We start from the raw sequence: 12860 nt of genomic DNA on the forward strand, positions 1-12860 counted from the left end.
ATATGAACTCTCTTCTGTCTATTCTAGTCATGTCTCCCTTTATTGTTTTTAATCCTGTTCCTTCTGCCAAATATGGATGTTCTAATCAAGGCGTTTCCTCTCCCCTACCATGTGCTATTTTAATCACTTTGTCATCATGTATTTTGAGAGCCATCTTAGCCAATTTATCTGCTTGTTTATAACCTTTAACACCCAAATAGGCAGGGACCCAACAGAACTGCATTCATATTATATGTATTTCTACCAAGAGATCATCTCTGACCATTTGCCTTGATAGCAAACCTCGAGCTGATGCAAATCTGTGCAAATGTTTTTAATGGCTGTGCTTGCTCTATCCACCGAAGGCTGATAATAATTGCAATAATCTCTGCTGAAAATACTGACAATTTATCAGTCAGTCCGTGATAAATATTAATGCAAAATTGTAGTATATATACTGTATATATATATATATATATATAGTATAAGTGTCCATCATCAGGATTCTTTGTACCATCTGTGTATATAGTCATACATCCATAGAACTGCCTTAGAATATGTTCTCTAACAATAAGATGAATATATTCTGTTACTGACTAGTTCTTTTTTGACACATGGGTCAGGGAGAATCCATGGAGGAACATTACTTACAACAAGAGATGGACTGTAATTTAAAATTTTCAGGCCCATCTATTCAACAATTTTACCTATACTCCATCCAAAACCTCTATCTTTATCTTTAGTATACTCCCAACAATCGCTTCAAAGTAATATATATAATATAGCCAGAGTAATATAAAAATGATCGAGCAACATCAAAATACAGTCTGCAATGTGTGATGTGATCTAACATAATTAAGATGTGCTATAAGATATATCAAATAATTGAATCTATGCATTAGAATATCATTTGTGACTGTGTTTAATGATGAAATTATATGATCAGAAGGTTGTGACAGTAACTGTAGCTGGGTCTGACAGAATGTGTGATAACATGCACCCGGGGAGATAAGGGTGTGAGGAAGGAGGAGGAGTATGGCTCTCAGACCAGTGCTAGGATACAGGCACTTTAGGAGACTGAGACATGAAGGCACCCTGGTAAGAAGGCTACTAGCAGTTGGCAGGCCTCAGAGGACAAGTGCAGACACCAGTATTCCCACGGGAAAGAGAAGATGTTTTGAAAAAAAAGGGTGGATCCTCCACCTAAGAGAATGGTATAAAGGATGAGGTTTAAACATTGTACATTCAGTTGAGCTCCGGAGCCAGCTCGGGTTTATTTCTTATGCTGAGAATAAACTTGTTTGCACTGCACTCTGTCTGTCTCCAGTGAGTTTCCAAGCTTACTGGGACTTCAACTGTTGTGTAGTAGATTTGGATGAACCGTGTGTTGGAGTGGAGGCTCAGACTTAGTCTCTGGCCCACAACTGAGTTTTTACTCACCAACATCATATACACACACACACACACACACACACACACACACACACACACAACCACTCATAAATATATAACATAAATACATTTACATAGTATAAAAATCCACACCCTCCCCTGCCCATTTTATCAGCTGACATCACCCTCCCATAACTATTTACACTTAAAAGCCTACAGAGATAAAATAGAACATAGTTTTATATTTGTGCCAGTTCCTTCATTCAGCATCAAGTGTTACACAAGTGTTACACATCAGATGATTCAGGAGAAGGTACTCTTTCTTTCTGATGCAATGTAAAGTCACCATCATGAACTGTTATGTAAGCACACAATATTTGACAAAAAAGAAAAATAAAAACACCCAATGAAAAAAGCTTGTATTTTGTTGAATAACTCCATAGTCAATCAAGCAATTTCATTTTTTTCAGTGTGAAAAGTTGTATTTCAGTGTTTTAGTGGAGCTCCATGTGAAGTTTAATGCAGACACACTTTGTCCTCAGTGAGTTATGGCTCAGTTTTTGTGCCTCCTAGTGACACAAGGAAGCACTCTTTAGCCCTAAGGTTCTAGTAATGCCTATTAATCTCATGGTTAAGACACGATTTAAAGCTCATCTCTATCTTAAACAATTTAAAAGTTATTAAATTTTTTATAGAACATGTGCATGTACATGTGCGTAGCATTGATGCAACTATCAGTTTTTAAGGGTTAATAGGTGCCTGAGGCCCCCAGCATCATCACACAACTGTTACATTTAACTTAGCATGTGTATTTCTGTTCGGGAATAGGTTCATGTCTTGATGCTTCATGTTAACAGTAAGACATCTACTGGTCAGAAAGTGAAATACAAACATAAATGTAAGTATGAATACTGAATAGTCAATATGCTACATGGGCAAAGAACATGTACAATTGAAAATGATTTCTGAAAACACAGTTTCTTTGAAACAGTCTCCCCTGCCTTTGAAAATAACCTCTCACAGGGAACAGATGAGGCTGGCCTACACTGCCAGTTCGTACAGGTGAGTAGAGATCACTTGCTGTCATTCCCAGTACTTCAGTCGGTCCTCAAGCCGTCCAGTGTTGGGTTCCCCCAGGTACTTTTGCACCTCCACAGTGGTCACATTCTGGTACTTTGAGATCATTTGATGTTGTTGTCAAGATGACTCCACAGACTGGAACCTGATAAGTAAATAACGTTGTTAGTGAATGCACTAATTAAAGAAAGACAACTCCAAAAAAGAAAAAAAAAAGACATTTCCCTGACATTGCACTTTCTGCAGCTTGTGATGTAGATGGTTGTGTGTGAGCTTGGAAGGACGGATCTGTCCTAATTACAGCTGCACATTCAGAAGCTTCTCCCTGACCTGCTGCAGTCGCCCGTGTTTGGACTGGGCAGTAGCTCTTGCAGACTGTGCTCTTACATTTTTAAGAGGAGCAACACCTTTGAAATAGAGACTTCCTTTTCCTCTGAGAGCTCCACAGTGGCTTCATGAAACGGCACTAAAACATTGAGACATCCTGTGATACCGGTGAAGTCCTCTGAAGTCAGCGGTATGACATCAGTGGTCAGATTGGCCAAAGCTGGTTCCCGGAGCTGAGTCAGTCAGTTCAACATGAGGTAGGTGCTGTTCCAGCTACTTTGCACCTCTTGGATGAGTTTCAGTGTAGGCCTCCCCATTTACTCCTGAACCAGCGCCAACTTTTCCTTTAAAATGCAGGAAAACAATGAATTTAACTATCACATTAACACAAACAGCTAAAATATTAATACAGAACATAACATTTCACTGCAATTTACAATTCTGGCTTTCAACTGAGAAATTTGGATGTGGTTTCTTAGTTGGGCTCCAAAATCCCCATCAGCTATAATTTGCACATTTAGGAAGATAAAAAAATTCTTTTATTGCAAATCCCTGTGAAATATGGTCTAAATGTGAATGTTCAGCAAACGCCTTCAAATAGCTGGTGACAAAACTTTCACTTGTGAACCTATTTTTTGTCCTTTCACCAATGACATTTTCTAAATGTCTTTTGAACAGAAAAATGTCCACTACATCAACAGTTTCCACTTAACAGACAAAGCAAAGCAATTTAAGTATACCATGAACTATGTTCTTTAAATACAGTTGCAGTGACATAGAAAAATAGATATTTGTTGCAAGAAAAATAACAACAAAATAACATTTGAGCTTGTTATTTTGTTGAGGAGCTTGTTCCAAATGGTCACCTGAAAATACAAAATAATGAAAATAATATCATCATTGATTTCAGGGTGAACATCCATCAGAGGGTTGATATAGAGTCTAGATTTGAGCATAATTGTAATTTCTGAAGTATAAAATACACAACAATGGATAAAAATGTATCTCATACTCTACGTAGTTTGAATCTTGGTATATGCCAAAGATTATTCATGTCACACTCTTGTATCCACTCCCTCCCTGATATAATCTGTATGTAGTTGTCCTTGCTTTCTGCAGTGCATTATCAATGTGAAATTTTCCCAAAATTAAATTTTTATAGGCTACAGTGACTGTCCTCTTAAGTGAATGTCCCCCCTAATCCCCTTCCATCCCCTGGCAACTCCACTGTCCTGCCACTATATCAAATGCCACTGACATGGTGTCAAACTGACACCAGTTCTGTTTCTTGTGTGAACCATGAAAAAAAAATACCACCAATGGGAGTATCTCTCATGTAAAAAACAGAAATAAAAACAGCACACAGACTATCCACTACACATTTGACACTCTGTGGACGTTATCCCTTTGTCCTGCAGTGGGGTAGACCTGAGGACTTGGCAGAGAGTTTGGCATTGTTGGTTGGTTCTTTCCAGGTGCACATATTCCTTTCCAGGATTTCCTGAAGACCAGACAATCAGCGTAAATTTAAGACACTTCTCCAGTGTTTCCCCTGGGTTGGCTGCTTTGAGGGGGCGTGTAGTCAGGGGGGGATGTTAGGGATCGCAGCTGAAGGAGAGCTACTATTGCTCTCAGAAACTATCCTCCCACCCATCTGCAAGCATCCTCGCCACTGTCACCAGACTGTGTGTTTTCTAAAAACACTGATATTTCATCTTGACTTTCAAACGTTTTGGGGCTGATATCTGTCCATCTGTGGTTTTAGAGGGATTAACACTTGTTGGAAAGGTTTTATTGCACTTAATGTAACAAGGTGTTGACCTGTCTCTGCTTCAGATGTGTGGGGGAAGGGGCCAAGAGGCCAAGGCAATGGTGGAGGAAACACTGTTTGGTGCATTTGTTGCCTTGAAGAGAGAAAATGGCCAATGCTCATATTTTGAGGTGACATTAATTCAGTTTCTTTCTTTAATATATATCATAGGTGTAGTACAGCTCTGATATGTCTTCTCAAGTGGTGCACTTAGCACAGCTGTGCAGTACAGACATGCAAAAATCAGGTTTGAGTCTGTCATCTGTGACATTGTCAGCTTTTCTTTTTGAAATACTTGGCATCTCTTCAGCAAAAACAAACAAAAGAACTGTTGTTATCAAAGCTGTTAAAGTAAAACACTGAAATATTGATAATGTTCAATGTTTAAACCGTCACATTCATGTTAGCGTTACCTGTGCAGATGGCACATTTCTAGGAGGTGGTTCTAGGGTATGAGGTAGAGAGTGTGTGTCTCTCTGCCACATCCCTCCCACTGGAAACTGCAATCTGTGACACTGCCAGTGAACACACAACACTGATGACCACCTGACAAACCGAGTTCAGTCAAATGATGACACAAAAATTTTAAGGGAAAGAATTTAAGATGATATTTTCACTACCATCATCAGTATCTACTTATGATTCTCATTTATGACAACTGGTATGATACTGATTGTTTCAGCAATGTGTCACGGTAAAAGAGGAAGTGGTTCCTGCTGCCGACGGTTAGTGCCACCTGCTGACACATACAGCCTCAGCCTGCAGTGCATTTATAGGACAGTGACGTTTGTTTGATTGATTGTTTGACGTCTGTCTCCCAGTGTGTTCTATATGAAATACAACAATGAATGTGAGGTAACTTTTCATCCACAGTGACAATAAAGGAATGGCTGATGGGGCAAGGGCTTCGGAGTCTTTGTGAAAAACAAAACAGCCCTTTGGTAAATCATGTTGCCAGGCACAACACATTTCTGTGTCCAGTACAGCTCAAGATTCATATGTAGAAGTGGTCTAATTTTTACATACTTGTGTACATAATAGTCCTGTCTTCCTGTTTTCACCCATACACATTTTTATGCTTTAATCATTACTGTTATTACTATTAGTGCATCATTTTCTCTTTCCCTCTCTCTCTCTCTCTCTCTCTCTTACCCAACTGGTCGAGGCAGATGGCCGCCCACCCTGAGCCCGCTTCTGCCTGAAGTTTCTGCCTCTTAAAGGAAGTTCTTCCTTGCCACTGTCGCCAATTGCTTGCTCTCTGTGGGAATTGTTGGGTTGGATAACCTCTGTTGTGATTTGGTGCTATATAAATAAAATTTGACTTGACTTGACTATGAATCATGGCGAAAGGACTTTTGAGTATACTTTGAGTATCCTGTTACTAAAATACTAAAATAATGACTAAAATGCATATTTCAAATACAAGTAAAAGAAATACTGCCGATCTCTGTGTGACCCAGCCGTTTTCTGTAAAACTAGGCCTATGTCAGGTGTAATCAATACATACTGTACATACATGTCATTTCAGACTAAGATAGATCATAGGCCTAGTGAGAAGCAGGCCACAGTCAATGTGGAGAAAATATGGAAATGTAGTTATTTCAATTGTGAATTTCTGTAGCACTCTTGAAATAGTTGTAGTGCTGAAAATATGTTTGCCTGTGATGATGTTGTTGTGTATTTCTCTTAGCCTGATGTGTTAGGTGCACATTTGTAGTAATTCTGAGTTTCCTTGTGTCCCACATTCAGAACCTCAGCTAACTGTTTACTGCCATGTCCAGTGTTCACTGTCTCCTGCCAGATTCCAGAGCCTTCACCATCTGAGCCATGTGTTAACGTGAGGGACAGAACGGCCTCCCTGAGCTTCAGTAGTCCTCAGCGCTTTCACAGTTGTGATGGGAACTGAGGCACTGAGCCTGTTAATGGAAAGATGTTACACAGGTAGGCACTTCTACTCACAAATACAGTAAGTCTGAGTATTGGACAGATCCTTAGTCGTGTTTTCATGGCAGCACATTCCTTCACACATACAGGAGGACGTGCTGTTGAATGGCCTCTCAATACCCACAATACAACTGTATTTTTTTACGTCGAGTTTTTCAATTTTGTATTGTATGACTCTGTCCTGGCATTTGAGTCCCTCTGCAGAAGATCAGGTCGTCACCAGCATGTTTAACAGCAACTTTTAAAATCTCCACCAGATAGCAGCAAACCACCATCACTGTCTCTGCAGGGTCCCTCTCTTCCACCTCAGAAGTACAGTTAAAGTCGTGCAAGCAAATATTACACAGACAGATGGATTCAGAGTCGTTCAAATGTATATACACCTTCACTTGTAACTGTTGCCAGTTCAACAAGACTGATATACTGTATATCTGACATTTTATGGTGGTGGAGAGGCATGACATGACAAATTACAATAGAGTACTGGATATATATATATATATATATATATATATATATATATATATATATATATATAAATATTGAGTTATGTACTTATAAAATCCCAAATGTTTCCATTTTTTCTCAAACCAGAGAACTCTGTGATTTTAATCATGGTAACGCTCTGTTTCATTTGGTCACCTGTCAGTGGTGTCACATCCCCTCTGCTTGTGCGTCGGCATTGTGCCAGAAGCTCAAACGGACTTTTATCCAGTTTTAAGCCACAATTTTAAGATACACTTTTTACAACTTGGTAGTTTTTGACTAGATATTTGAACCAGATTTTCATCAGATAGATAGATAGATAGATAGATAGATAGATAGATAGATAGATAGATAGATAGATAGATAGATAGATAGATAGATAGATAGATGCCATGTATTATTACACAGCCCCCACAGTTCTTGAGTCCTTACTGGACTATTGCAAAGTCCAGTGTGTATGTTGGGTGGGGTGGGGGAGTGCAGGGAGGGAGCAACAGTGCAGCTCATGAGCCAGTGGCGCTGGCTGAGCTGTTACACAGTCTGATGGCTGCAGAGACAGAGGATCTCCTGAACCACTCAGTGAGATGAGATGGTGGCTGCAGCTGCTTCTCTGGCCTGCCAGCATGTTGTGGAGAGGATGGTTGATGTATCAGACAAAGGCACTAACTGGGGGTTATTGTCATTATTCGTCACAGTTAGGATGTTGTCCCCTGCCATCACAGCGCAAATCACCTCCTGAATATATCAGAATATTTTTTTCCTGACAGTTTTTCCAAACCAAACACATTTACCACAATTGAGGCAATAATTTCATTATATTGTAGTGTAGCACATAACAATTCTGCAGTAGCAGAAAGAAATACAGTTCCCATATGATCTGATGAATTTTTAATATCTGAAAAGTATGAAATCCAGTCTGAAATATATCTGCAGCTGGAATATTTTCCAGCACCATGTGTAAATAAGAAGTGGCATTTTCTGTTTGAGTGTTTTAAAACAATGTTTATTGATGGAAAATAAAGGTGTGGGTGATACATGTGCATGCACACACCATGTGGGGCTGCATGTGCACACAACTTTGAGGAGTTGGGGAATATTTCTGTGTTTAAGTGGATGGTAACATATACTGTAAACATGTAGTAAGAACCTAAACACTCACAAATGATGGAGAAACATATTTAGCCCTTTCATTCAAATCAGGAGTAATAATAGTTCAAGCAGACAACACAATTTGTGATATTTTTTTTTCTAGTGGCAGCAGCAGGCGTACTGGTATAGGATTCATGTAGGATTCAGCTTTTTTCAAATCTGGAAATCTCTCATCATTATTGCACATTATGTCATTCAATAATCTTTTTTCAGATTCAGTTTTTTCAGATTCAGACAAGCTTTTCATTGAATATTTCATTTTACATTTAACCTAGTGTTTCCATGTCAGTCGGAGTATTATTTAGATTCTGGAGTCAATTACGCTTAAGCCCCTTTTCCACTGGTCAAAAAACCCCATGAACATCGGGCAGCAATGGAAAAGGCTACAATCAGCATTCACACCTGGGTCAAATGACTTTGCAGTGGACATGGGTATTTATCATCTCTGGCTCTGATTGGCTCTGATCAGCATTGATGTAAACATAACACCCGGGTAAACCTGTTAATTTTCATCCCTTTGCTGCTTTTACGTCTTTCAGGGCCCAGTCTCTGCAGACAGACCTGTCACCTGTCCAGCACGGTGCTGTTAAACCAGAAAAACTGCAGCTACATTGCACCTGGGGAGGAAAGACTGAACGCAGCTTCAAAATAAGTTTTGAAAACACGCACCGATCGAAGCATCTCACACGGAGGACTTGACACTCTTACGGAAGCATCAACCCGGGGATGAGATGAGACAGATCCTTTTTACCAGTTTGCACGGCAGCTAACAACTCACTCTCCCTCCACTGCGTCTATGTCTGCGCTCTGTATGACATTGCTCCTGTGCAGTGTGTGTCCTTTAGAAAGGCAAATTCAACTGGCAGTCCATGTTTTAAAATACCTGCAAATTTTGGTGGAAAAATGGTATAAGGCTACAGTGGGTGATATGGGATGGGAACCATGAGAACTCTGTTATGGAATCCATCCATCCATCCATCCATCCATCCATCTTCTTCCATTTATCCAGGCGTTCCCATGGCTAAGCAGGCGTTCCCAGGCCATGTGGGTTATGTAATTCTGGGTCTATCCTTGGGTCTCCTCACAGAGAACCTCCAAAGGAAAGCACCCAGGCCAGTGACCTCAACCACCTCAACTGGCCCCTTTCAACATAAAGTAGTAGCCACACTACTCCGAGCTGCTTCCTGATGTCCGAGCCCTTCACCCTATCTTTATGGATGAGCCCAGCCACCCTAAGGAGGGAACCCATTTCAGCTGCTTGTATTGCAGTCTCATTTATTCAGTCACTACCCAGAGCTCAAGACCACGGGTGAGCGTTGGAACGAAGATTGACAGGTAAGTCGAGAGGAATTTGTTATTCAGTATGGGGAAAAAAAAGCAGGCTGATGCAAGGAGTATTTATTTTTGATGGACAAATGATTTGCTCTTGGTCAAAAGATGTGTAAACACCATTATCTAACTGTGGTTTTGTGAGGCATTTTATACATGCTCTATACACTCATTGTGCACTTACACATAACGGCCAGCATAGCTCCACCCAGCTCAAATCTGTACCGAGATCTAATCAGCAAGAATAAGCACCTGTGCAGGCATGCAGGGACATGTGTTTGCTGAGAATAAAGAACCACGGGCTAATGATATATGGGCTAAAGCACAACTGCATATATTTACAATGATTAATATATGAAGAATATGGAAATTATGTTATATCATTTATCTAAGAAGCAACAGTCTTTATGTGCCCAGCAGAGACCTGGGCACGGAAAGCAGACAACTTGCTAATACCTTCACTATCTATTTCTATTTCTATTTTTCTAACCATAATCTTGAGCAGTTCCCAGGAAACAATGTATTCAACAACATAGTAGGACTAATTTTCTATATCATTGATATGGTTTATGGAATACATTGCTGTTGCTGTATTATCAGATTAGTCATGTCAGAAAGTGACTGTGCCTGAATCGGGGCTATTCACTGTGGACAATGAGTCTCTACGGAAATACATTTAAGCTCGGGGAACACTCGAAGGGCTACCTTGACATTTAACATTGCAGTCTGTTCTTTGTCTTCACTGGACACGTCACATAGCACACTGACTGAAAGGGCCTTTTGGTGAACTGTATTGTCAGTAGAAGAAGTGCAGATCACATTTTGACCTGGTGACGCAAAATAATAGAGAAAAAACTCAAAATGTCAAGGGCTCCTTTCAGTGGCTTGAAGCTCAAAAGTTCTTACTATCTAAAACACTGGAGAGACTGTCACAGTTAAAATTATCCAGCAAGTATTTTTAAAGAAACATTTTGGAAAAACAAAGGACATTTAAACTAATTCTACAGTTTTACATATTTTGTGACACATATGTGTTCTGCTGTGCTTTTCTTGCCTCTTTTAGTAACAACTCAATAATTACAAATTACGTTCATTAGTACAGTAAATGCTAACATCATTATGTGAACATACTCATAATAACAATTATAGCATGATGATTGTTCACCCTGTTTACCATCTCAGTTTGGAGTGTAAGCGTGCTAATATTTACCAGTTAGTACTTATAACAAAGAAGTTGATGGGAATGTTTTTGGTTATAAATCAAGGTGTTGGACAGTAATAACTTTGACCTGATGGCAGTGATGATTGAACAGTCATGAGTCACTGAGGCAATCATAATTCATCCGAAATGGGTCACTAATATAGTTCTGAGGCCTAAACCCTGGAAATTAGTTATCATTTTAGCATTTCTGGTTCCCTCATCCCGAGGTTATGGTTAGATGGCTGGAATGAGGTCTGTGGTTAACACAAGCTCAAGACATTAAACACTAAACTTGTATGTACAATTTCAATAACATTTATGTTCCCAGCCTGTCTCCAGACAAGAGCTGGTTAACCGTAAACACTTAGTCTGGATAGGCTTGCAGAGATGTTTGCATGTATCTTTGGGGGAACGTAACTTGCATAACATAGCTCTTTTTTTGGAACGTTTATCACAAGAAGATATTTGAGATTAGTCAAATAGTTGATCATTCCGTGTTTTTGTTCCTTGTGCCTTATATTAGACCAGTTTTCCTAGCTAAAGGCCATAGAAGCAACCATCACTGCCTCAAAAACTGGCCCATGCATCAACACCCTTGGGTCTTGGTATGCGTCAAAACCCTAAAAAATGGCTATTAACCATTTCCTCCTGGATCCCAGTATGTTTTAGAGCAAACGACAGTGAGTCTCAAGTAAAATAAAAACTAACCTCCTCATTTCTGCCTTAAACTGGGTAAAATCCCCTGAAGTGAAAATAGTTAACATTTAGCAGATGAGAAATATTTCTTTATAGATACCTAAAGTTCCGATGAACAATGAATAAAAATGGGCCTCAGTCCCCAAATAGCAACATAGGCCCAAGATGAAGAGCACATTTATTTTACTAGATGTAGAACTGGAAATCAAAGAGGTAACAGAAAATTACAAAAGGCAGAGAGGGGCATTTGGCTCTTAATAAAGGTACAGATCAGAAAATGGGGAAAATCTGAGAGCTTTTCAGTGTCATGCTTCAAGGAACAGGCTTTCAATTAAAATGAAAAATCATTAGAGGAGGCTCCACTTCTTACTCGAGTGATCTCATTTGTATGAAACTTTAACTATAACTGTTTTAGCAGAGAATATGTTCTGTTACTCTCTCAACATCAGGGCAGTATCCAAGATTTTAGAATTACCAGGCTCAACAAAAGTCCCCCCAAGGTTGTAACCTAAAGAACAGTGTGGTTGTAGCACTAGCTAGAAAATGCTAACAGAGGCTAATGTTAACAAACAGATGGAACAGCACTGCCCAGTGTTTCTCCTGAATCCTCCTCAGTGGTGAGTAAATGGTGATTTCATAATTTAAACACTCTGTTTATTGCTAATATTATATGTCTGTGATCTGTGTCATCTGTATTTTAATGTTAGGCGTTAGTTAGCAATAGCGTCTAGCCTGTTTCTGTAACTTGAATAAACGTGTATATAAAGTAAGAGCCTGCAAGAAACAAACAGGTGACAGAGATGCAGAGACAAACTGCAGCATGCATGTTGAACTATATTTTTAGTAAGCAACCTGATCCCTGACTGCATGTTGTGACAGGATAACTTTACAGACAATGGATGATAAGCTCTACCAGACTGAGAAAATTATGTAAAATGAGTTGTGTATTTTAGGGCAATAGACAAAACCTTCATCAGTATATATCTACAGTGGTTAGTTTTGATACATGTGCATGAATTTAAACCCCAGCTCCCGGTTTGATCCCCAGCTCCTCATGTCTTAGTGTACTTTACTGAACCTCAAAATGCACCTGATGATGTACCATCTATGTGTGTGAGTGTGTGTGTGTGTTCAAGAAGCATTATGTATAGAACAAGTGCTTTATGTATGTGTGTCTGAATGGATAAATGTGACCTTTTGTTGAGGCTAGAAAAGCACTATATAAATGCAGTCTATATCTATGCATTTACCATATTCACAGTGAGCTACACAGGGCTGTAATGTGTCTGCGGTTATCTTTTCAATTAGCAAAAAACATCCAGCTGAACAGAATCCTTGACTTCACTGCACTGAGATGGAAAGATGGATTTATGGAAAACACAGATGTCAAAATTGCATCGTGTGATTTTTCAGCTCAGCTCAGTCAGATGTTAGCTGTGCTGTCACAAGGTTGCAACATTGTCTGATATT

General features: G+C 39.5%; 1 protein-coding gene across 1 annotated transcript in view; it reads right to left on the reverse strand.

The window, feature by feature from the left end:
* Nucleotides 1–561: 561 nt before the first annotated feature.
* The window catches only part of LOC139618672 (carbonic anhydrase-related protein 10-like), a 144297-nt gene continuing 131998 nt past the window's right edge, over nt 562–12860 (reverse strand). The window contains exon 9 of the mRNA XM_071474813.1: nt 562–2593. Within this exon, the coding sequence (XP_071330914.1) occupies nt 2553–2593 (41 nt within the window). The 3' untranslated portion in view covers nt 562–2552. The remainder of the gene's footprint in view (nt 2594–12860) is intronic.

Source organism: Trachinotus anak, unplaced genomic scaffold (genome assembly GCF_046630095.1).
Source record: "Trachinotus anak isolate AG129_WGS33_773 ecotype Australia unplaced genomic scaffold, CSIRO_AGI_Tana_v1 ptg000003l, whole genome shotgun sequence".
Classification (NCBI taxonomy): domain Eukaryota; kingdom Metazoa; phylum Chordata; class Actinopteri; order Carangiformes; family Carangidae; genus Trachinotus; species Trachinotus anak.